This window comes from Diadema antillarum, unplaced genomic scaffold (genome assembly GCF_040938485.1).
Source record: "Diadema antillarum isolate AM-2024a unplaced genomic scaffold, OU_Dant_1.0 seq00000846_RagTag, whole genome shotgun sequence".
Taxonomy (NCBI): domain Eukaryota; kingdom Metazoa; phylum Echinodermata; class Echinoidea; order Diadematoida; family Diadematidae; genus Diadema; species Diadema antillarum.
This window is the reverse complement of record NW_027271720.1, coordinates 69,101-95,396: the sequence shown is the minus strand read 5'-3', so window position 1 is coordinate 95,396 and position 26,296 is coordinate 69,101. Positions and strand designations below refer to the sequence as shown.

General features: G+C 39.8%; 2 protein-coding genes across 2 annotated transcripts; one reads left to right on the top strand and one right to left on the bottom strand.

The window, feature by feature from the left end:
• Window positions 1-343: 343 nt before the first annotated feature.
• LOC139740282 (solute carrier family 35 member F2-like) lies at window positions 344-18,919 on the bottom strand. The gene is made up of 6 exons (XM_071650864.1): window positions 18,318-18,919; window positions 16,344-16,650; window positions 11,432-11,611; window positions 9,550-9,713; window positions 2,449-2,656; window positions 344-1,309 (listed from the first exon to the last, which is right to left on the bottom strand). The coding sequence occupies exons 1-6, from the start codon at window positions 18,416-18,418 to the stop codon at window positions 1,025-1,027; spliced, it is 1,245 nt and encodes a 414-aa protein (XP_071506965.1). The 5' UTR covers window positions 18,419-18,919; the 3' UTR covers window positions 344-1,024.
• Window positions 18,920-19,172: 253 nt separating this feature from the next.
• On the top strand, window positions 19,173-23,007 carry LOC139740281 (ras-related protein Rab-39B-like). The gene is made up of 2 exons (XM_071650863.1): window positions 19,173-19,579; window positions 21,945-23,007. Exons 1-2 carry the CDS (start codon window positions 19,329-19,331, stop codon window positions 22,372-22,374), a joined length of 681 nt encoding a protein of 226 aa, XP_071506964.1. The 5' UTR covers window positions 19,173-19,328; the 3' UTR covers window positions 22,375-23,007.
• Window positions 23,008-26,296: the final 3,289 nt, after the last annotated feature.

The following is a 26,296-nucleotide window of genomic DNA, read 5'->3' as shown; positions in this document are numbered from 1 at the left end:
TTGAATTCTTCAGACTGTTCAACAGCCCCAACTATTAAAAATACAAATATCCAAAATGCCGCCACTTATTGTCCTTCCCAAGTCAACATATGAAAACTTTTATGGTTTTTATCTAGAAATGTGAGCTATAAAACATGAGATGAAAAAAAAAACAACAACAACAACACAATTATAAATCAAAGCCAAAGAGAACAATGATGAATGTCATTATATCTTTGATAATCTGAAAATGAGACAAGAAAAACAAAACGAACTTGAAAAAAAAAAATGCACTTTCCTATCGGGACAAGCAGTCGCTACACATACTGGTAATACAATTTTTACTTTGCTGTATCTGGCCAATTTCATGCATTACTTGTTTTTTTTTTTCTTTATTTGTTATTTTAAAGAATATTGAAAATAAAAACCAACAGAAAGGAACAAGTGCCATTTTATAATGATATTGAAATTGTCTAATGATGGACCAGCTCTAATGTTACATCTGAAATTCAATGATGTGGGTGATGAATCTAAGATTTTGTGCGCTTCTACTTCCTTCTGCAGAGCTACACCCTTTGCTGGGCCCCTGTAAGTTGAACCACAGGGATTGAACCACTGGGTGTAGACCAAAGAAGATGCATGGGACTAGTGTGCACACAACAATGCAGTCGCTCGGAGCTTGCCTCCAAAGTTGGGTCCGTAGTGACACTCCTACGGCACGCTTGTCGATAGTGGACATGCACACCATGCAATTGCTTAACCGAATCTGCCCACAAGATACTGGGCAGCACGAATCAAGCACGTAAGGAGAGCGGCAAGCGTATTAAATGCCACAAGGCATGACTGTGCACAGGAAAATGTTCACAATGTCAGACGCGATGGTGAGTGAGAGTCAGCTATCGGTCTCCTGCAGATACCGAATAAGATCGATCCGTTTCCTTGACGACAAGACAGAGGACGCTCCTCGAGAAAAAGACACAAAAGCATAAAATGGTTCTCTCTCTTATCCCTCACGCTCTCCATGGGGAGTAAGAGAGCTACTCCTTCAGTTCGAATTCCCATTCAAGCTTCTGTTGAACTCCTTGTGCAGTTCCTCTGTTGCAGACGGCTCGGTGGTGCCGTCCTCGATGTCCGTCGTCGTGGAGATGCACTGAATCCTGCTGTCGTCTCCGTCTTCCTCGGGTGCGTGCTGGCCGCCGGATGCTGCCTGCTCGTTCTGGAAAAGGCTGTAGGCTCCCGCTGAAGAGGCGCCCTGCTTGGTGGGCTTCAGCGAGTACACCAGGACACCAACCATAATCACGCCAAAGCCAAAGAGGTACAGGCCTGAGAACTGGAAAAAGAAAAAAAAAAAAAGATTGGCATGTATGCATCGACAGGTGTCTCAAATTGGCAACAATGCTGCTACGACTAAAACTGTACATAAGTATTGTACAACCAGAAACATTCGCGGCATGAAACTATTGCATATTGGAGCCGACCGTCTTTTCTCCGGCATAAAACTTCTGTGAATTGCCACTGGCATTCAATGCATTGGTGTTGGCAAAGGCTTTCATGTGCCTTTTACTTTCTGCAAATCTTGGCTCCTCATAAAATTCATGAAAATTTCACACACCAAAATTTCTGGTTTTACAGTATGCCAGCATGATGGTCGAGAAATATCTTCAAGCATAGTTGGTGCAAAACTGAATCATTATCTGGTAATTATAGTGTTCAAAGATATTTAGGCCAGGTGAGGTTGTCTAGAACCCGTTTCCATGGCGATAAATGGCTGTGACCTCACACTTTGGTACTTTTCTAGGTAAATGAACGTAACACAGATCATAATGAAAGCAGTCACATGTACATGTGAAAGGTATGTCCATTTTTTGTTCTTGCTTTTCTTTGTTTTTATTTGCTAAATTTGAACCAAAGATGTAATTTAACTCTTTATGTGCCACGTTCACAAGTCCGACTCAGTCGATGGCGTGCCAACTTCGCATATTCTGCTCAAACGCACAAACCTGCCCAAACCGATCGATAAATCGCCAAATAACATAGTAAAATAAAAGTGTTTCTTACGATTCCATTCCTGTGGCATGAAGCTTGCATTTTACGTGGTGAATGACTATCAAGCAGTGTCCTACTGGATTTGCAAGTAAATTCTAAGTTTCTGTCACTGTTTTGAGTGCAAAAGTCATGCCTTTACAATGATGGTCATTACTACTGGTCATTTGAAAGAAAAGCAATCACAGATTTGTCAAAAGAATTTACATCAAAACAATACTTGGCCCTTTTTCTACATATTTCCACATGGATTTGAAAATCAGAACGTTTTCCCAAGGCATGACTTGCGTTGCTATCTCTGAATAATGTGGCACACAGGGGATTTACATCGTGGCACATAAAGAGTTCAACTTTGAGAATTCAAGCATGTACGATTTAGGCAAAAGTTGTTACGGATTGTAGAAGATTTTGACGAGACGAACGTACAGCAAAGTGGAAGACGAAGAGGCCAATGAAGAGGGTGTACATGTCGGCCGTGAGGATGGAGAGGTTGACCACGGTGGCGCTGCTCCACTCGATGACGACGGGGAAGAGGGAGTAGAGGAGGAACATGCAGGCAGCGAAGGCCAGAAGGAGGAGAATGGCCTCAATGTGCCATGAGAAAGTGGATAGCTCCTGCCTCTCCAGGACAACCCTGGGGAAGACAAAAAGGGTGATTGAGACTAAATAAATAACAGGGTATTTGAATATATATATATATATATATATATATATATATATATATATATATATATATATATATATATCCCCGCCAAGGGAGGAGGTTATGTTGTTGTTACCGTTGGTTTGTTTGTCTGTGTGCAAAATAACTCAAAAAGTTGCTCACGGATTTTGATGAAACTTGCAGGAAAGGTTGAAAATGACACAAGGAACAGATGATTAAATGTTGGTAGTGATCCGGAAATTTTTATGGATTTTATGAAGGATTTTCCATATTTTGGTAGGTAGGGTCAATGAACTTGGGAGTTCAAGTTGCGCATTTTTAAGGTTTTATATGCGCACTAAAGTGCGTGCTCTAGTTTCTGCTGGGGCGAGGTGTGCCGCGCAGCTGAGGATTTATGACATAACAAAGGCTTCTATATTGGGAACCACCTGGGCGATTTTGTCAGCACGGAAATCACTGATCTCTATGGAAGAGCAAAATCATCGGTGGAAAGTAGCTTCTTGGCGGAGGTCTGCGCTCTAAGAGTGCTTTTCTAGTTTATACAATTAATGATTTAGATAAAACTGAAACAAAAAAAGTGGATACAGAGATAAACTAGAAATATCACTCAAGGTGATTAATACATTTGTACCCCCGCCCCGTGACGACAGTCTTACCCAAGGAATGATCTTTCCTTGATCTTCTGCCATTTAAATGCCGTGACCATGGCAACGCAGCTTCCAACACGTCCGAAAAATATGTCTTGCACATCTACCCACCAAGACTATTGTGTGTGCCACATTTCATAAGCTTTTGTCAAAAACTGAGGAAGTAGTTCAATCCACAAGATCTTTCCTTGATCTTCCACCATTAATATGCCGTTACCATGGCAACGCAGCTTCCGACACATCCCAAAAATATGTCTCGCACATCTTCCCACCAAGACCAATGTGTGTGCCACATTTCATGAGCTTCAGTCGAATACAGAGGAAGTAGTTCCATCCGCAAGATCTTTCCTTGATCTTCTGCCATTTATATGCCGTTACCATGGCAACGCAGCTTCCGACACGTCTGAAAAATATGTCTTCCACATCTTCCCACCAAGATCAAGGTGTGTGCCACATTTCATAAGCTTTGGTCAAAAAACTGAGGAAGTAGTTAAATCCGCAAGATCTTTCCTTGATCTTCTGCCATTAATATGCCGTTACCATGGCAACGTACTTTCGGGTACTGTCAAAAAATGCGTCTTGCACATCTACAACCAAAGGCACACATCTGTACCAAGTTTCATGGAAATTGGGCAAAAACTGAGGAAGTAGTTTGCAACACGAAATTTTCCATCATTTTGGCTCATAATATGTGAGCTGTTACCATGGCAACATACTTTTTGTCACTGTCAAGAAATGTGTCATGCTGACCTATATCCTAAGACAAACATTCAATATGAATTCCATGAGAATTGGAAGAACACTGATGAAGCAGTTTTGCCATGAAGCATTTTGCCCTATATTTTACCAATAACATGCCGTTACCATGGCAACGCACTTTTTGCCACTGCGGAAATATGTGTCTTGCACATTAACATATTCAGACGAACATCTGTACCTACTTTCATAAAAATTGATCAAAAACTGTGGGAGGAGTTCGCGACGCAAGATTTGTACCCATTTTTGCCCATAATATGCCGTTACCATGGCAACGTACTTTTGGGTACTGTCAAAAAATACGTCTTGCACATCTACAACCCAAGGTACACATCTGTGCCAAGTTTTATGGGAATCGGTTGAAAACTGAGGAAGTAGTTCGCGACGCAAGATTTGCAACGGACCGACCGCCCGACCGCCCGACCGCCCGACCGACCGACCGCCCGCCCGACCGACCGCCTGACCGACCGCCCGACCGTCCGCTGATTCCTATATACCCCCTTCAAACTTCGTTTGGCAGGGGTATAATAAGAAATTGTGTAATCAATGACTGGTATGATCAGTAATCAAATATCCAAATGGAAAAATACATAGATTTCTCTCCATATTTTTTCATCCCCGAATGCAGGAAAATTAACTACCTAATCAATCCAACAACGTGAAGTACTCAACCAACAACATGAGGATCCTACTATAAACAGCCTAACTACATTGTATTTGTATAAACCACATCAAACACTGATGATCAGGCTGACAGTATCAGGCAAAACTTGATTCTTCTAGTTTCATAAGCTTCCGTTCACAAGGGCTGCACACTAACCCATTTTTTCTACTGGTCCAACCTGCCTGTCAGACCAGCTGGTACCCAATTTTGTCCATCTTTTACTACTTTATTTCTGAAAAAGTAACTGGTCCGACAGTGACTTCTACTGATCAGGGACTGTCGGACTAGCGCCAGTGTGCAGCGTTGCATAATTACAGTATACAATAATTTGATACAACTGAAAAAAAACCACCAAAGTGGATAAACAGACAAATTAGAAATTGTATAATCAGTGACTGGAATGAAATTAGTAATTAAATAACCAAATGGAAAAATACATAGATTTCTCTCTCCACTTCTCATCTCCCAGTGCAGGAAAATGAACTACCTAATCAATCTAAACAACCTGAGGTACTGAACCAACAACGTGAGGAACCAACTAACAGCCAGCCTAACTAGAATTATCACTGAAGGCAATTAATACCCCCGCCCCTAGTGTTGCTTTATAGTGTGTGATGAGGGCAATGACGTTAATACCAAGTTTGTGCATTTGTCGAATTGGAAACAGAATAATTCTAGTTTACTGTACAATTACAGAGTTGACACTGAGTATAAAATTTGTACAGCAAATGGAAACATGCTTTCCCCCAGCATCACTACATTTAAAGACCATCATACACACCAAATTTGACCTTCATAGCTTGAATGGTTTATTTTGATACAAAAATGAGTGGTTACCATGGCAACACATTTTCCTTAAACTAACACATTGGTGTCTTGCAAAACTACACTTCTAGCTCATGATACATACTAAATTTGACTTTAAAAGTTATTCGATCTGCAAGGTTTTGGTAAAATTGTGGTTACCATGGCAACGGTTTGTGTGACAAACACAAAAATTATGTGTTCCACATCTATACCTCAGGGCCATAATGCCTACCAAATTTGGTTTCAATTGCTTGAAAACTGTGGAAGAAGTTCACTCCACAGGATTTAAAAAAAAACATGCGGTTACCATGGCAACGCATTGTTCGATACAAATACAAAGGACATTTTGCAAAACTACACTTATCCCTAAAAAGACTGGGCTATTTCGGTAGCTCGAAAGACTGGGGGGGGGGGGGGGGCCTAAAGGGCCCCCCCTTAAGATCTCGGCCGTGGATCGCGCGATCGCCGCGGAAATTTGCACAATGGTAGTGTGCGATGTAATCTACAAGATCGTATATTTAAATTTTCCAAAATAGTCTTCTTTTATCTTATTTTGATTAATCATGCTAATTTATGCGAGAAACCAGACTTTTTTATCTAAATCAGTAAATAAAGCTCCAAAAGTGCTCATTTTTGGTCTAGATATTCTTTGTAGCATTCTTAGCAAATGTACTTGAAAAAAAAATCGGTATCAAAATTAATTTCTTATCTATTTTATTGTTTTATGAATTTCTTATGTATTTCTTTGTTTTTTCGACCTTTTGTTTCTGTTGTTTTTTTCAGCAAAATTTGTGGCAGACCCTTTTTGAAGCATAATACTACTAAAACAAATTGATTTTAGCCATTGAGAGTAAAAATACGCATATTTATATGAACCATGTGATAAAACTCAATTTGTATTGACTTTGTACACAAAATCACATTTTTGAGCCATTTTCGGTCTCACGTGCATGTACAAAAAGTTATGTAACTTCAGAACCGTACCCCCGGGCGTCACAAATTTGGTGTCAAAATGTGCGGGAAACTCGAAAGAAAAAAGTCATAGAGCATCGTGGCGAGAGCATTGCGTGTTGCTGAGTAATCGCACGAAATGTCGAGGGGGGGGGCCTTTTAGGCCCCCCCAGTCTTTTTAGGGTTAAAGAGCATCATACACACCAAATTTCATCTTCACAGATCAAATGGTTCAATTTGATACAAAAATGAGTGGTTACCATGGCAACACATTTTTCTTATATCAACACATTGGTGTCTTGCATAACTACACCTCCCAATCATCATACATACTAAATTTGACCTTAATTGCTTGAATGATGTGGAAGTTATTCAATCCACAAGGTTTTGGTAAAATTATGGTTACCATGGCAACGCTTTGTCCGACAAACACAAAAATTATGTGTTCCACATCTATGCCTCAAGGCCATAATGCCTACCAAATTTGATTTCAATCGCTTCAAAACTGTGGAAAATTGTTCACTCCACAAGATTTCAAAGAAAACATGCGGTTACCATGGCAACGCTCTGTCAAGTACTAACACAAAGAGTGTCTTGCATAACTACACCTATAGATCATCATAGATACCAATTTTGAAATTGATTGCTTAAATACCATGGAAGTTATTCAATCCACAAGGTTTGGGTAAAATTATGGTTACCATGGCAACGCATTGTCCGACAAACACAAAAAACATGTCTTGCACATCTATACCTCAATATCATCATTTACCCTAAGTTTCATTTAAATTGCTTCAAAACTGTAGGAGGAGTTCGCGACGCAAGATTTTGCAACAGACCGACCGACCGCCCAAAGGCCCGCCCGCCCGACCAACATTACGGTGATTCCTATATACCCCCTTCACACTATGTGTGGCGGGGGTATAACTACATTTGCATATGTAAATGTATAACCCAAATCAAACCCTGATGATCAGGCTGACAGTATCAGGCAAAACTTGATTCTTCTAGTTGCATAAGCTTTCCTTCACAAGTGCTGCACACGAGCCCATTTTTTCTACTGGTCTGACCTGTCTGTCGGACCAGTAGGTACCCAGTTTTTTCATGTTTTACTGGTCCATTCCTGAAAAAGTTACTGGACCGACAGTGATTTTCACTGGTCCTGGACCTTCGGACCAGTGACAGTGTGCAGCATTGCCTTCACTATGTAGTTAATGTATAATGACAGGTGAAAATGTTCCTTTCTTCGATGAGGCTGAAATTTGAGACTAGGGCCAGTCACCATCTCAAGGCAAGGTTATTTCCTCCTTGTGCCTGAAAGTAGAAATTACCTGCATGCCTCAAACCCACTGACCTTTGCTCAGAACAATAGCAGTGCCCTGGTGTTCCGGAACACCGACCAAATGACACATGGTTATAGTATGGTGCACAGCTTTGGTTAAATAAGCTCATTGCATTTCCCACACGATAGTGGATGCATGCTTTATTTCAAGTAGGGTGTACCCAAGCAAAGAGCACTGTCTTCAAGAATCAAAGACAGTGACATGATGTCATTGGTGGTAGAGTACAAGTATCGGATCTGAGTGAAATCAAAACAGGCAGAAGGCTTTAATGCTTATATCACAAAATGAACATTAGGATATTGAAATCATTATAAAAATAGGTGTGAATCTTCACGTCGATGTGATGTCATACTGAGGAGTCCTCATATCGCTGGTTTTAAGCAATCTCTCGAATCTAATTTAAACTATTGGCATCACTTGCATTTCACATCAAATTCCAATCTACATTGTATACAGTGTCTCAGTGTGCGATGTTTAATGCAACCCATGTATTCAAGAGTGTGTGTGCCTAGAGTATCAATAGACACATTATTTAAACTGCATGTGATTAGCCAGTTGTGATAGATGTGTTGCTGATGCACTAAGTAACGTTAAAAGTATTAAAAAAGTCATAAATACGTTACTCTTTTTGATGACGTTTACAACTGAATTCACAGAGAAATCTCACATAAAACAATTTTTCTGTCCATTCACACTCTGACTGAAGATCGCAGTTCTAGTTTTAGCTCTTTTTAAAACGCAAAAAGGCCAATATTCATCAAATGAATTGGAAAATGATGTCTGAACTTTTTCAAACTTTTTAGTATTCTTGCCATTTTTATGGGAGCAGGGATTTGCGCACCCCTTTGAAGGATACCATAAAGGAGATATGCAATCTAAATTGGATGCCGACATCCTAAGGTTTATGTCATGCTTGATGCCTCACTGTTTGCCGTACAAACAAGAGGGGATGTCGCCAACGAGAGAAAAGTTCCTGACATGGAGTGAACTTACAGAGAGAAAAAAAAATGAGTACAGTGTCATGCAGACAATTGTGGTATTTGTTCTTTTTCTTTTTTGTTCTTTTTTAAAAGAAAAAAAAAACTTTTTTAGAGTGTGCAGATCTCTACCTTCTAACGACGTACCACTCTGCTCTTTGGCCCCTGTATATCAAACACTTAAAATAGTCTTACTAACTTAAAATTACAGTCAATTAAGTCAAAGTCATGCGAAAGTCAACTTCAACTTCCTGACAGAGCTTGAAATATCCATATTTTCTCCAAGACAAATCGGCTGGAATTAAAAAAGCACTAGGATCAAAATTATCATGACGATATCTCAAGTTAATACACAAGTCAGCAGGCACCGAAGTGCTTAGATTAGATTAGATTAGAAGCACACTGTAAATTCTCCCATAAAAGTGTAATGTTGGTAAATATCAAGCAGACTAGTGTTGGATCAGAAATTGCAAAATAACTATAAAGAATACCTGTTAGAATCATTATATAATTAGGAAATATTTCTAATGGAAATTATATACATCTTCTTTTCACTTTCAAATTCAAATAAGAAAGCATTGATAATGCTCCTTTAAAGCATGTAGAAGAAAAACAAATGGCAGTGGTCAGGAAATCCATAGAATGTGAGCTCTTTCATGTGGGACCCAAGAAACACTTTAAGATATGCCAACAAAACAAAACAGGAAGCCATACTTACAGCTGTATGCCAGAGATAAATGTCCCGAACAGTCCGACCATCCCCAGGAATTCCGTACGGGTGTAGTGCCTCACGATGTACTCCTGCGCCACGTTTGAGACGCCATAGAGGCTCGCCCCGAGGATGCAGAATATATCTCCCAGAACTTTGTTGGGCGGGGCATTCTCTGGGGGAATGGAAGTGGAGAAAAGGGGTGAAAACAAAACAATGAAGTAGTAACAATTCATAATTGTGTTGATGAACAATGAAATTCATAATCATAGTGTTATCTTTAGCAGGTTGTTGAAATCCATTACATCACATCACTATAGTAATGCAGCTTCAATAGATATAACGAGGGGTGGAGAGGTACATCATGTGTATAAACAAAACAGCGATATTGTAATGATTCATAATCGTGTCTAGCTTTTGAAGGTTTAATGATTAACAGTGGGGAAAGGGGGATTTTATACAATAAAGTTGTAAAAATTCATGCCACACCTAGGTAGGATACTATGCAATTTGTAGCTTCTATAGGTATTATGGTGGTGGGGGAGGGGTTGGAATAGATGATCATGGTGTGTGGTGAGGAAGGTTAAGTGTAATACCATCACACACATGTATGTAACTCGCTGCACAACATTGCATGTGACTCCTGGCTAAAAAAAAAAAGTCCAATATGGCATCAAGAATGTCTGATCTATTACACAGCCAGCATCCTTCATTTCCCATACAACACTTATTTACCCACTCTTGGCTACAGTCTCAATTAATTAAAGGCATCATTTACCATTTGCAGATGAAACAAAAACCCAGCTTTAGTGCTTCAAAATAGTTCTACAATGTGGGTTAAGGATAGAAACAACTAAATGTAAAAATTTGAATCAGTATTATAATCAATATTGATATTGTGAAATATACAAAATGTGAACAACAGTTATAATAAAAATGTTTCTAGACTAAACCGTCTACAGTTATGGTTTATTGAGAAAAAGCGTGATATCTCCATATATTTAATGCTTTGTTGGGAAATGTTTATATGGTAGGATTTTTGTGATACAACTGACCTACACATACATGTATGCAACAAACGTAATATCTCGAACATTTTTTAAATCACTGCTCCCAATGGTAAACCGTACCATTAACCTGCACTTCAAACGTACAAGCTGTATCCAGCACATTGCATCTGAGGGGAATGATTCAAACAAGGTACATTGTAAATGACATCACCAAAACTTTAAAGAGTTATGGAACATCTGTTTCCATCTGTGTGCCTAACCCTGGCACCAATAAAGGAAATACTGCACTGTAAGTTTGGTATGTTAAGGAGCACTGAGGTTAATGACTTTGGAAAAAACAGTTTGCAACCTTGGATTTTTTTTTTTGGAAAAAAACATTGGCCGACCCCATACAGTGTAGGCAATCATACAAGGCAGATTTTTTTTTTTTTTTTCAATAAGCATATATGGAAAATATATAGCAATTTCAATAATTTTGCCCCCTATAGCTTCTATTTGAATTTTTTTTTTTTTTTTTTTGCTTTGTTATATGTTGTTCACCATGAAGCCTTACAGGACTTCTAATTACACCTAACGGAATGAGCAAAATGTAGAAAACTAGATTCATAGTTAAATGCTTATTTTGATTCTTCTCACTACTCATGTACTATCAATACAGGACATATGCCGATACTAAATGTACGCATGTGCTATACAGAATCACAATCTTAACCGGCTGAGGATGGACTGATTGTGCTACAACACTCATTTCCCATAGACATCTGCCTGAGTATTCTCGGGACTCGTCTTCAATGGGTTAATCAGCATTGGTCCCCATCAAAAAAAAAAAAGGTACATTGTATAAACTGTACCTCTCATTTAAGCCATTTCTTATGGAAAACATTTGTTTTCATTTTTTTCATACCACTGGTTGATCTCCCAGTTAGGGCGTCCGCGCCAATCAATGCTCCTAGCCCGGCCATGCAGATGACCACTCCAATGATGTGAATGATGCGGTATCGGACTCTCAGGATGAAGAACGAGAGTAGAATGACCACGGGAATGGTGATACAGTCCAGCAGCTAGTTCGGAAAAGGAAAAGAACAATGAATGAGATTTGGAACTCTTACAAACATTGCCAACGAAAATAATGAAAAAAAAAAAAAGCATGGTGACCACTGATATGGTCCTGTACTGTAAGTTTCTATAACTACCACGTTCATGACAAATTGTAAAATCTATTGCTACTCCGTCCACTAACTTACACTTTACAAATGTATATCACCACTCGACACTCCTCCCTGACGTTACGACTGGAAATCACTCTTTTTGGGGGGAAGGGGGGGGGGGGAGTACAGGAGAAAAGTGACCTTTGACCTTCATCCCTGACCTTTCATCAATATCAAATTATCATGCATTCATTTTAACCCATCCTTTGAAATCATAATTCCATTGGACATTTTTTTTATAAAGTTAGAGCTGATCAAATGCTATTCCCAAAAAAAAAAAATTTGACCTTCAAACTTTAGGAATTTGTGCCTACACTCTCATCTTTCCATCCAATTTGCCAATTTTCGTACCTACGCTACATGTAGGTACCAATGAAATCCACTAGATGACGATGATTTGTTATTTTATTTCTTCTTCTCTTCTTTTTTTTTTTCAAATCAGGATAACAAAGTCTTTGCCGAGACTGATAGACAATCTGAAAAACATATCACCTTTGGCAACTTCCTTAAGAGGCATTAGAGTCCCGATTTGTTTTATACATTGTACATCTTCAGAAGACACCAATCACTATCACAGACCTCAGCTGAACATTACTCATAAAAGTTAAGTGTTAGTTGGCTCTGGAAGGAAGACGTTCTTTGGACTCTTCGAAAACGAATCCTCTGATATCCATCCTCTAAAAATCGCACTGACATAGTCAGTTACACACAGACAAGTTCCGACTGGTATGGTACTGATAAACTATAAAGGTACAGCCAGGCAAGGACTTTGTTTTTGATATACATTGTATGACAGATACATCACTCAAAAAAGATACTGTAAAAGTGGAAATTTTCGCGGTGTTGAAATTTTCGCGCATTTCGCGCAACCAGAAACTAGCCGGAAAATAAAAGCACGCGAATATTTTTGCTTGCCATATGTTCCTGTGCGTGATGTCTTGATTCCGCGGAATCAAAAACAGCCGAAACTCTTTTTACCCGGCCAAGCGTGAAAAATTAGTCTAGCGAAAATATCCACTTTTACAGTAAATAACAACTTTTTTCCTGTAAAGAATTACAACCTGCTACAGATCAGTGCAAGGGGCAAAATTTATGTAATTTTTGCTGGAATAATGCCCCGTGACGATACAGAACTCAATGTAATCCATGAACGTAGAGTGATATTTTGCCAACTCTGGCAAGCACCAAGTTGCAACAAACATGGGTGGGTGCCGATGGCTGCATGATAATATAGTTGGCCTATACAAACATGTACAGCATGTAAAAGTAGTATCGACACTCGGGACATAATGGACAGAAGCTACTGTATAAGCTTAAATGCAAGCATTACACGTATCATTAAAATGCACAAACAGAGGAAAGTCGTGCAAGGAAATCATAGCCATGCTCCAAACATTTCATTAGCATGTGTTTTTGAAGTAAAAACACAAAAAGGATTCCACAGCCTGATATTCCCCTTTAAACGACAAGGACCAATATGGCACCATGCAACCAGAGTACATACTTTGAACACACAAGATATCCACCTGACTGAACGCAAGTCCCTATACTGAAAAGCTTCCCTTTGTTACGGGATTTCATGTCACTCTCGCTGTTATGTCTCTTGCTCTTTTGTGGTTGATTACTCATCTTGAAGATTCTCAGGGTCTACGCAATCTCAGTCTTCCCTGCTGTATGTACACAAGCCTCTAAGCTTGCTGCACAGGTAGTGTAGTGACTACACAGGGTATATGCACGGCTGATAGTGTTACCCCTAAAAGGTACTACAGTAGGGAACCTGCAAAAGTGTATCTACTCTACACTCTATTTCTAAGGGGCCGTGTCGACAGCAGGTGCAAATAAAACTTTCACACAACAAGAAGCACTGTACACTCATAATTCCCTTGAGAATGACAATATTTACCAATTAAGTCCACCTGTCATAATTTTGGATGAATATATGGCTATAAAGACTGAGTCAAATTTGCAATTCAAGATCCTAAGATGCGAAGCTATACTACCTGATGATTAAAAATGAGAGGCAGTTCCCAAAATGACAACTGAAAAAAAAAAACCCAATTGGATAATATATGAAATATATATTTTTTTTGAACTGGTAATGCTTGACTCAAATGCAAAAATGGCAGACATTTTGAAGTTTTCACTTGGGTGCCTGAACCCATGCTCACAATTGGTTCTATAGGTACCATTTTTACAAGGAATTCTGAGGGGGAAGGGGGGGGGGGAGTTCAATAAAAGAAGAGCAATATGACATACACAGTGGATCCTCATCAGCACTTTAATAACACTAGACTCTCTGCCACATGTTTGACATACTGTACGATGACTCAAGTTTGCATAGCCCATGCAATGCTTACACATGACTCACAACCTCTCTTATGTCTGAACAATAGCATTCTTTGGTCTGGACAAAGTGTATGAGGCCATCAAGCTTCCTCTTAAAAGCAAGTTCTGAGCAATATATTACACTTGCTTGTACCTCATCTTTGAGAGGTATTTTACTCAAATGCAGTCCAAATTGCATCTTAAACAATTGCAGTAAGCTAAACGGCATGCATTGATCAAAGACAACTTTTATATCAGTTTTTACAACAGATTTTGTTAATTCTAAACTTTAATAGGGACTGACATGTGTAATCAGAATTAATACAAACATTTTAACAGCATCTTTTAAACCATAAAACAAAACAGACCAAAAGAAAAACAAAACATAATAAAGCATAATTGCTAGCCCATGTAGCAAAAAAAAAGAAGCTTCATAATAATAATCTGTCATACTGCCAAGAAAAAGCTTTTTAATACACAAATGGCTTCCTCTACTATTCACTGAATTGTGCAGTCTCAACATGAATAATTTTATCCATTTGATACAGCAACCATTTTCAACCTGGCATTCACATCAAATCTTATGAAAACTATATTGTATATGCCAAAAAAACTCAAGGTTTTCATTTTCGCCAATTTCGCGAGTCAGGTGTCATTCGCGAAATTAAAGACATGTGAAAATATTGACTCTGATCCTGATGTGGATGTGACGTACGCATGTACATCATCTCCGTTCAGCACAGGACTCCACGATCGCGAATTTAACCACTCGCGAAATCGTTGAGAATTCCCGATTCACAAAAATTTAGACTCGCGAAATATATGGCATACACAATCAGTACAGTACACCGTGTGTTTGTATGTCTCATTTACATGGTCCCTCCTCCAATTAAAAATGTACGTTTGTATGTGATATGTCACAGAAGTGTGGTATTCTCTTGTTAAGGCACTGCTCCTATCTATCCAACTCCCACTTGAATGAAAGCCACTGCATTCATATAGTTTGTACTCTAGGTACATTGTACTTCAAGTCAAATGACCTTGTTAATAGCTTTTCCATGGGCCTGAACCCTGTGAATCTTCTTTACTTGTAAACCGTTCTAAGGCTAAAAATATATTGATGCTTCGTTAACTATTGTCAGTATTGAGTTTTCACTGTCTGGCACTTTCAATATAAAACAACAACGCCACTTTAAGCAATTACTGTAAAAGTGGATATTTTCGCGCGACTAATTTTTTGTGCTTGGCCGGGTAAGAAGAGTTTCGCATGTTTTTGAATTCTGCGGAATCAAGACATCAACTACTGGGACATATGGCAAGCAAAAATATTTGCAGGCTTGTAATACTTGCGCTAGCTTATGGTTGCGCAAAATGCGCGACAATTTCCACTTTTACAGTACCAAACAACTTTAATGATATGTACTTGTTCCCTACACCATGTGTGCATATATACAAGGTATATGTTTAGTTGTTTATTTTTTTTTGGGGGGGTGGGGTATGGAGTAGGGGTAGGGGACGCAGTGCATTGACCTCCTCACTTCCCAATTTTACAACTGTACACTCCATCAAAAGTAATAAGAGTTACAATAAAGTTTTGCATCAGAATTTTAATACATGTTATAAAGAACTTTTAGTACAATGTGGAAAGTGTAGACAAGACATTTTAGGACCTTATCACAATGGAGTGAATCAGTGTATCACTCACAAATCATACAAGAGTTGAAATGTTTTGAATCTTGTGAAATTCCATTTGCCTAGATCCATACAAATACTTTCCATGCCAAAATACAACTGCAGATGCTATCTATCAGTCCAATATTGAAATAATCTATACCCACATTGAAGTTTTACCTTGGTATACCAGTTCCAAAAAAAAACAACAACTATAAAAGCAGTGACTGCCATGCAAAAATAAAGAAATAATGGAATGAATATTTCCAAGTGCATTGAAAACAGAAAAATAATACTGACAATCAATCCACACCTTAAATCTTTTTTTTGTTTTGTTTTTTGGTTTTCAGTGAAAATCTGCATATATATCTTAAATGGCACTTTATGGCACCCTTTAAATTACTCCCCCCCCCCATTTTTCCTCTCTCTTTCATCTGTCCGTCTGTCTGTCTGTCTGTTTGTCTCTCTCTCTCTCTCTCTCATGGAATACCTGCACCAAATTCTTGCAGGATCTTAGGATTTTGGTGTTTGCATTTATCTTTCCTTTTTTTTAAAAAAACTGTTAATAGCAGTCTAGTAAAACCCTCACCTGTATGCTTGTGATCGTGGTGTACTGATAGGCTTTGACCACCAGGTAATTCGCCTCCACGTCCACCGCTGCAATCAGAATATACTTCCACCATCTCTTGGTGAAGACGGCGTAGAAGTTCTTGTCCTGGGACTTGCGAAGGCAGAGGAGGGTGCAGTAGACCAGGGCCAGGAGCAGGTAGTTGGCGAAGCTCTGCGTTGTCGGGGCCGACACATGGTGCGAGTCGTTCAGGATCTGGCTGGTCACCCCCGTCCCGCAGATGAGCAGGGACAGGGCCTGGCCACCGAGGAATACCTTCAGGAAAGATCTAGCGGTGGAGAGGAAGTTCAACAAAAGCCATGGATGCAAATTTAAGATAGCATGGAAGCTTGTAACTTAGCCATTAATACCAGTGTCATGGAGAGGGTTAATGAAAAAGTTGTAATTTTTGCGTACAGATATTTTCACAAGATGTTGTTTTCCCAATTTGACACCACGGCTATGCCATAGCAGGTGCATGCCTTTCTACCATGTAGACCAAATCTACATTGCGATATTTTCATGTGTTGTTTAATTTGTCGCCAACAGTGACTTGCGACCATCGAAAACATTGAATCCCCACAAAAATAACTGCTTCTTCAGCATTTCTTCGTTTAATCCTAGTACTTCGGAGTTGTAACAACCTCAATCCCGTCAATGACTTCAAGTTCAAATTTAATCTTACGACCGATTTGTTTTTTCAAGCGACTTTGTGAATGATGTGTGAGTCTGTGAATGATACCATTCATTGTGATAGGATGGGAGGTGCTAGGTGGGCACCTCTGAACGTTTCTAAATATTTACAGATACAAATCTAGACCCTACTCAATGAAAATGCTGCTAGACTTCCATTATCCTACAAATGTCATTTTATCATCTTCATTTTCTGCTGTGTCTCAGATTCAGAATCAGAGACTTAACTGGTCATATGCGACGAGACTCGCACAGCTCCCCCTGATTAACTGAATTGTTTTCTCAAGTTTTTGTTTCTGAAAATTACTACTACTACTAGTTTTTAACGAATGTCAGAGATAAAAAAGGCGAAAATTGACAGAGCTTGGAAAACCATTTAAAAAAAATGCACATTTTAATTTATGCAACAAGTTGAACAAAAACAGCAACAAGTTGAAAAAACAAAGAAACAAACAACGTGATGATGTTTGAAGCTCCTTGGTCAGAGAGAGGAGCTCAGCACCCTAACCCCCCCCCCTGCCCTAGCTGTCTGCTTTCTCTGTTCTGTCCTCACCCTTTTCGCTATTCTTCTTTCATCCCGTCTCTTCCACGATGTCTCTGCCTACTAGGCTAAACCTCATAACTTAACACCTAGGCCGATAAGACAACTAGAGGCGCCTGCCCCCGGGAAAGACCAAGACATCACCGGCGTCGGCGGGCGGGTCCTCTAGGCTCTACCTGCTTTGCCGATGGGAACGGCGTATCCCTGCATTTTGGTGCAGGAGTAGGCAGGTGACATCATTTCCAAAACCCTGTCCCCTTTCCTTCCTATGTAAATATATCACTTGTAAATATCAAAAATAAATGTGATTAGGTTTTTTTTTTAATAATTAGAAGTAGTGTAGGTTTTTATAATTGAATTTAAGGGTATATTTGAATAATTATATTTTTTGGAGCAAATTGCCCACCCGGCAGAGAGCTCCAGAAATCTAAATGAACAACAAGCTGAGCATCCCTGCCATCCATGGCATGGCCTGCCCTGCAATCCTATGATCCTACTAATTACTATTCCTACTCAGTTGACAGGGCTGGTCGGGGGGCCAGTGGTAGCCGACCAGCAGACGCCGCCGTGCCGTGCCCGATCACCACTCACTGCACTGCACCCGTTTACTGCCACTGGGCAGCGGGGGACCCATCCCATACCATACGCAACGGCGGCAAGGATTGCAAGGATGGGGCACGTGCGGCTTCGAAACACATGTCATTGCTGGCTTTTCTACTCACTTGGTGAACAATGGAGAAACAAGTTTCTTCAGTTTTGCCCGGTAGTTCGACGGTATCTCCTCCGTCGTACTAACGTAGGGGACCTCGTTCCCATGAACCATTTTGTCTCCGAGATCAAGTAAATTGCTTCAAGTTCTTTACACAATCTACAAAACTACACCATGTGTGTACCACGCCGTATTCGCTTTCTGATGATGTCGTAGCGTTCGATCTTCTACTTTTTGTTACCGTCCCCCGTGCGCATGCATGCGTATAAGTATGCGTAATGCATGAAGCATGCGGTGGCGCCGCGGTCGTAAAACGTAGTCGTCGTATGTGTGTAGCACATTTAGCGAAAAGCCACCAGCCAAGTGTATCAAGTTGTAAACGCAGATATCACGGCGTGATGAAGAGAGAGAGAAGAGAGTGATAGACAACACACTTTTTTGACAGGAAAGTTTAGCCTCTCAGGAAAACCCTAGCGCGACTTTTCCCCATTTTATTTTCGTACCCTGCACTGCACTGCAGTCACCATAGAAAGCCAAATATTTGTTAGGGTCATTTAATTAACTTTTCATCGTGAGAGATGTTGTTTATGTTTTATTTTGTTAGAGGTTGGTCCGATCGTAGAAAAAGAATCTACTCATTGGTCATTAGACGAAGTAAGGTAAATTCTGAACCAATCACAGTGGACGTATTAAGTCAACTACATTGGACCCGACCCGGAAGTGTATTGTCTTCATTTTTAAAGGTTCCGAATTAAAATTCTGACTGAGCGGAGCTGACGCTCGAGTGCACGGCTTCCCACACCGCGCACCGCACTGAACTGCAGTGCAGTGCCAGTCGTAGTCAGTCGACGGCGGTGTACTTATCGTGTGTGAACTAACGGCACATTGTGTACACGAGATACACTAGTCGGTCGATCCGCGCGTTTTACTCACAGAGCTGAGTGTGTGAACAGACTGTAATTCATCAACTTCGGCGTTTTCTTCTCGTAAATTTCCCGTCAGGAGTGTTTAGGATAATGCAGCTATGGCGACGTCTTCTGAAGAGTTAGCAGGACTACCACCAGAAGTGATTTGGGAGTACCAGTTTCGCTTGATTTTAGTCGGGGACTCGACAGTCGGAAAGAGCTCCCTGCTCCGTCGATTTTGTGATGGCAAATTTGTGGAGGTTTCCGACCCCACAGTGGGAGTGGACTTCTACGCTCGCTTGATCGAAGTTGCGCCGGGTAGAAGAGTCAAGCTGCAATTGTGGGATACTGCAGGGCAGGAGAGATTTAGGTAATAACATACATACCTTGGATGTGGGCGTAAAGTTATACTTAACTTATTTGCCCCTCGGTGTCGTCATTACATGACATTAATAACTTTTAGTTAGGCGCTGTGCAGTATAACAATTTAACATGGACAAAAAATATCCCGTCGGGGTTGTATTTGTTCTTGTCTTGACTCCAGAACCTCTCAAAGTTAGACTTGAAACTATTCACGGATGGGCTGTCGACTACAAATGATCGCAACTTATTCCACTCACTAATAACTCTTTGAGAAAAAGAGCACTGTCTCACTTTGGACTTTACAAATAAATAAATAATAAATACAGTGGACTTGTGTGGCGATCTAACTGTTAGACCATGTAATTAGACCCTAACTTTAGAGTAAAACTAACAGTTTTCGAACGCTTAAGCTTTTCTGCAATATTTGTTCAGCTCAAATAATAAATTTACATAAACTTTAATAGTTGAATTACACAATTCTATAGTCTAACGCTAGACCCTATCTAAATTTACAACTAGCTTTTATCTCCATGTTGATTTTGTTAAATACATCATAAAATTGCACAGAATCCCAGAGAATATTATCACCTTGAATCTCTTGATAATCCACCAGAATCAATCAGTCTGGCCCAGCTCCAGAATCCAGACACACGCTATCGTATTCAATGTCAATTGACAATGGGCGTACAAGCCAGGGCCCAGGCCGCGGCCGCTGAAAAATGCACCTCGCCATACCTTGTTGGCGCAAGGTTTATAGGTTTCATCAGGGACGTTGCGGCACCCGTTTGTGTCCAAATTCTGGCAAGTCGGCACTTCAGTTCGGGAAACCCACTCACAAGGGGGGCCCCTCCTTATAAGTAACCCGTCCCCCTTATAAGTAACCCCGTCCCCCTTATAAGTAACCCCCGGGGCACCCCTTATAAGGAGTCTCCACGCTTTTTTGCAATGCAACGCGAAAATGAAAGGACTGCGGCAATTCGCTTGATTATGTCCATAAAGCTTCACAAGTTTCATAGTTACTCACGAAATTTGAGCAAAATCGGTTTGAGGCATCATATCTAAAATCATGGATTTAAATGCGATGTCAAAACGACCCATGCGAATGCTGAAGTGCGAGCGATTACTGGCGTGAGTGTCGCCAGGCGCGGCGGCGCGGTAATGTTTGAGTGCAGACGTGGCGACTGAGTACGGAGACTTTCGTACTCAGTCGCCACGTCTGCACTCAAGCATTGCCGCGCCGCCGCGCCTGGCGACACTCACGCCAGTAATCGCTCGCATTTCAGCATTCGCATGGGTCGTTTTGACATCGCATTTAAATCCATGATTTTAGATATGATGCCTCAAACCGATTTTGCTCAAATTTCGTGAGTAACTAGGAAACTTGTGAAGCTTTATGGACATAATCAAGCGAATTGCCGCAGTCCTTTCATTTTCGCGTTGCATTGCAAAAAAGCGTGGAGACTCCTTATAAGGGGTGCCCCGGGGGTTACTTATAAGGGGGACGGGGTTACTTATAAGGGGGACGGGTTACTTATAAGGAGGGGTCCCCCTTGTGAGTGGGTTTCCCGAACTGACTTCCATTCAACCCCTGCAGCCCTGTTAATAGTCACTGATCTGAATCAGCACCAACAGAGATTTTTTTTTTTCTTTTGACTTTGTGTTTTTGAGGATGCCATCACCCTCTGACCTTGCTATCACGTAAAAGCAAAAATCTTGCAACAGAATGGCATATTTCTTGATTTTTAGCACTTTTTCGGCCTCCCTGATTCCTGATTCTTATCGTGGGACTTAATTTGGGTGCGCTTTGGAAAAGTTGCACCGATTCTGCATTTTTGATGGCGAAATTTGAGATTTGAGATGGATTTTTTAAGGTACAGGGACCTGAATATGTTCATGAAATACAATTGTAGGCCTAAATGGGATGGGTTTTAAGTTTCTTTTTGAAAATGTCAATGGAGGTAGTATGCTGTAGCGACACCTGTGTACAGTGACGGGCTGTTTATAGTTATGAAGGTGAAGCAGGACTGAATATGAGTAGGGTAGAGAGGTTGTTCCAGAGAAAGGGTCACAAACAGAGAAAGCGTGGTCACCATATCGATTGTGGGTGCGAGGGCCAAGTTTGAGCTGATGCCTGAGCTGTCGTAGTCTGATGTAGAGATGATGATCTTATGTCCATGACTCCACACGTTAGTTAAGCTGCAAACGCAAGTGGTGAGGATATGTCCAAAGAACTTCTACTTCTACTCTGAAAAAGTCTATATGTGGTACTGTGTGATTGATTTGGCCAGCATATACATTTTTTTTTTTTTCGTTTGGAGAAGTACAACTGTACAGTACAATTAGCTTAAACTTGTATTTCACTCTTACCGCAGGTCTATAACCACATCCTATTACCGGAATTCGGTCGGTGTGATGCTGGTCTACGACATCTCAAATCGGCAGAGCTTTGAGAACCTGCAGGAGTGGCTGATCGAGGCGCAGGAGAACGTCATCTACCCGCACAGCACCACCTACATGGTGGTCGGCCACAAATCGGACTTGAACGACTCACGGGAGGTGCACCGAGAGGAGGGCGAGCGCTTCGCCCAGGCGTACGGGATGCGGTTCATCGAGACCTCGGCCAAGGCGTGCACCAACGTGGAGGCCGCCTTTTCCGTCATGGCCAAGGAGATCTACGTGAAGCTCAAGGAAGGCGAGCTGCGCATCATGGAGGGCTGGGACGGCATCAAGGGCGGATTCACCGCACCCCGCGAGACCCTGCGGTTAGAGGAACCCATCGAGAAACCTAGGATATGCTGCTGAGGCAATGCACAGATGTTTTTATTTTGTAGTAGGTATTAGAAGAGAGAGAGAAAAAAAAAGAAACATCAAAGAAAGAATTTATCTTATTGGATGTTATATTGTTCGGTATATTTGCAAAGCAAATGTGTGTGCTTTATGGTTTCACATGCAGTTGTATGTACACACTTCAACCTTTATCAAACCTTGCATATCCAGTAAAAATTCTGTCCTCCGTAACTTCATTGTTACATGTGTGTTGACATGTTCATGGATGGATATGGTTGTTATTGTATACAACAAATCATTTTATTCAGTTTATGTTAGTTATGTTCAGCATCAATGAATGAGATATTACATCATTGCCAAGTATTTCACAATCCACATGCTGCTGATCAGGTGAAGTGTACATATGGATGTGTAGGTTACCCTAATAGATGATGATCGGCAAAAGCAGTGAGGAGCCACAATCATAACTGGCCTTTTTATTGCATCCTTTCGCTTCAATGTATGTTATGTTACATGCTGAAATCTCTTTGCCTAAGCTGTCATTGTCAATAGTGCATCCATTTAGATCTCCTTCATCTCATGATTTTGATGACAATGAGGGACAAAATGTACAGATACAGCACAGCGTATATTTGTGAACCCTGTGCTCTCATACCTTAATATAAAGTACTTATAATGGCTACATACTTGGGAGTGAGGTTTATGAACTGTTTGTAAATCTTGATTCTCATTCACATCTTGTTTAGTGTGGGCATGTCCAAAAGCTCAGCGATAGTGTGCCCACATGTCTTTATAATGATACATGATCTGTATCTCATAGATCCACAGCTCCTGTTTTGCAACCTCACTGGTGGCAATATGAGTGAAGACACTGATCCCTTTAGACAAACTTTCTCAGATAGGAATACGTTCCATGGGTACCTCTTCGAATATCAGATGAATGACCAGATATCCTGTTGAGGGCATCTCATGGTAAAACACATCAAAAACATGCCCCTTATAAGCTGAGTTGGTCAAAGGGGTGCAAGTGTAATACCACCTACAAACAGACGTCAATTTGCGGTTCATTTCGAAGGCGTGCTGTCACAAGTACTATGGTAAACTCTTTCTGCTGACAGTATTCCTTTGTCCCTGACTTTGGAAATTGTCATGCAAAGCCAAAACTACATTGTACAGATACACGTAAGGTCTTTATAGCTCCCTAAAGCAAACAACACCAACCAAAAAAAAAAAAAAAAAAGCAACAACAAAAAAGCAACAACAAAAACAAGAAAAAAATTCACACCTCTTTCTTCTGATTTCATTTTTTCCCCTTAGTTCTATAACTTGGACGGGAAATGAGATCAATGCTAAGAAATCATTAAAGATTAGAGTATTATGTGTAATTGCCAAATCAGGTGGTAAACTACATGTGACAGGTCCATACTCTGCATGTTCATGTCATACCCGTGTTGTTTATATGATTTGCCTATAGATATTACACATACCTTGTTATATCACATTTCAGAATTTAGCAATATTATTCTTTTGTTTAGTACATGTCACCTTAAATTAGCAGGGATGGGATCTGTTCAAATACAGATAATGACTTTTGATTATAAAAGAAAATTAAAATTGTTTATTGTAGGTGACATCCTTCTCACATGCTATGTACAGGTTGTACATTGTATTTTGCGAATTTCAGTATTGTTTTGACGAGTACTTGTGGTTTCCTTTGATTTTGCGAATGTACTTACTGTAATTTTCATTTGCATTAATTGTGTTTGAATATATGTGGTATATTTTGTCTCCAGGCATGTAAGATAGAATACAAAGTTAAGATTTATACTGTGTTTCTTTTATTTTCTGTAAATAGGTGTGATGTACTCTGATCTTCAAATCTTTTCACTCTTTCAATTAAGAGAACTTATTTTCTTCTTGAGTTCCCTGCCAGTGGAGAATTCCAATTGACATAAAGATTTGTTTGCATTTGCATGATTATTTTTTTTTGTCCAATGAAACTGTGATAAAGAAAAAAAAAGAAAGAAAAAAGCAAGTCATGCCATAGGGTTTGTTTTATTACTGTACATGTACATGCAACTTTAGAGTGATTCCCAAAATGGTCAAATTGGTGTTTTGTATAGAATTCCTATAAAACAGTGAATGAGATGCATGTTACTCTTAAGCTTATTTTTTAAGTAACGTATTACAATGTGCAATACAAAACTTTGCTCAACTGCAAAAGAAGATATAAAGCAATGTAATATAGATTTTAGCACGAGAGGGCTGTACATTGTTGCTGTATAATTTATCCACAGATGTTCTGGAACAATACGCCGTTCTCAAGAAGTTCCTGAGCTATGTGTAGGATCTTTGTGGATCGGCTTTGGAGTAATGCTGTAAATATTTGCCATTAACTGTATTTGGGTTTGTAGTTGATGTGCATGGACAATGCATAATTATTGTATCAAAAGCATTCATCAACATTTCTGAAGAGGCACTTCCTGTTACATATGTGGACATCGTGTTTCAGAGGTTTGTACAATATTGTCATCATAGCAGACATACGATGACTTGTATTTATTAGTTCCCAGGGAATAATTTTCCAACTCAAATTTGATTAGCAATTCCAGCTGATGAACAATATTTCAAATGGTATCATACTTCTGTGGAAGTAAACTGCTACACTAAAGATAGTTTGTGTAGCAGTGGTGTAAAAATGCATGCATAGCAAATTGCAATGCGATACCAGGAAAATTATTCCCTGGTTCCTCGTCCTACCTCTGTGTGATTTGCAATCAGAAGGGAAAATGCTTTAGATGTATTTCACCCTGTATTGGCATCGTGGAAACTGTGCGTTGATTATATGATGGTTTACCAATTTCCTCTGTATGTATGACGTGTCTTATTCTACGTACCGCTTAATATCCCAGATCACATCAGAATACAGATTATTGTACTGTACATACTTGCTGGAAAGTACAAGTCATCATACTCTTTGACAAGTGACATAGTCTGGATTTTTTGATGAGTAAATTACATCTTGTACTCTTGCAAATTCATCCAGTGATGCTTACAGTAGTTGTCAGTGGGGCTGAAGTGATATTTCTCTGCCCTTTAATGGCCACTTTGTGGTGCCAGAAGTGTGTATACAGTTGTACCAAATGTGTTGTCCATCCGTCCTCTGGTATTAGTGGTAATCTTTTCTTGTTCGCACGAATGACGCAAGAATAGATGAAAGTCTGTTTGTTTATAAGGAGCATAAGAAAAATTGCCTCTGTTTGAGTTAGAGATTTCAAGTCAATGGCTTCCTATGAGGTCATAAGGTCATGGTCAAAGGGCAACGTTATACATGTATACACTGTATTTTCCAAGTACAATGTACCTATATCTGAAGTGATAATTCAAGAGACATTAACTAAAATTTGATCAAACATCGTAGCTACAGAATATGAAAAGCATTCGGCTTGTTTAATCCATGGGAAGATTTGCTGCAAGCCAGAGTTGCATTTGAAAGTTAATAGTTAACTAATTTTACATACTACTGTCAGAACAGTTCACTGGATACACTAGGTTTCGGATTATGTGATAACAGTTCATTATCAAAACCATAAAGCATGTGATATTTGCGGTATATGTAAGATTGTAAAATTATTATTCATGCTTACGATTATTCTGACTTATATGACAGATCAGTTCGTGTGACAAAGCTCATGGTAAATATGCATACAATGTACACTGTACATAATGTAAATTCCAAATCAAGGGATTGATGGACAAGTTCAACTACCAATATTATTGTGTGTAGAGATATAAGTGATAACTCTAGAAAACACTTAAAAAGCAGAATTATGATGCGATACTTGAATAATAAGTATGGGGGTTCAAACAGTTCAAACACTTGGAGAAATCATTCATTTTTAACTAGATGGGACTTGCTGTCCAGAAAGGGCAGAAA

Bases quoted from the DNA above. Each gene is read 5' to 3' on its own strand.
- LOC139740282 (XM_071650864.1), bottom strand. From the start codon at position 18,418: ATGGTTCATGGGAACGAGGTCCCCTACGTTAGTACGACGGAGGAGATA. The intron at 16,651-18,317 runs GTGAGTAGAAAA...CTCCACCGCTAG, and splicing joins GTTTCTCCATTGTTCACCAA to ATCTTTCCTGAAGGTATTCC. The intron at 1,310-2,448 runs GTACGTTCGTCT...TTCTTTTTCCAG, and splicing joins TCTTCGTCTTCCACTTTGCT to TTCTCAGGCCTGTACCTCTT.
- LOC139740281 (XM_071650863.1), top strand. From the start codon at position 19,329: ATGGCGACGTCTTCTGAAGAGTTAGCAGGACTACCACCAGAAGTGATT. The intron at 19,580-21,944 runs GTAATAACATAC...CTCTTACCGCAG, and splicing joins GCAGGGCAGGAGAGATTTAG to GTCTATAACCACATCCTATT.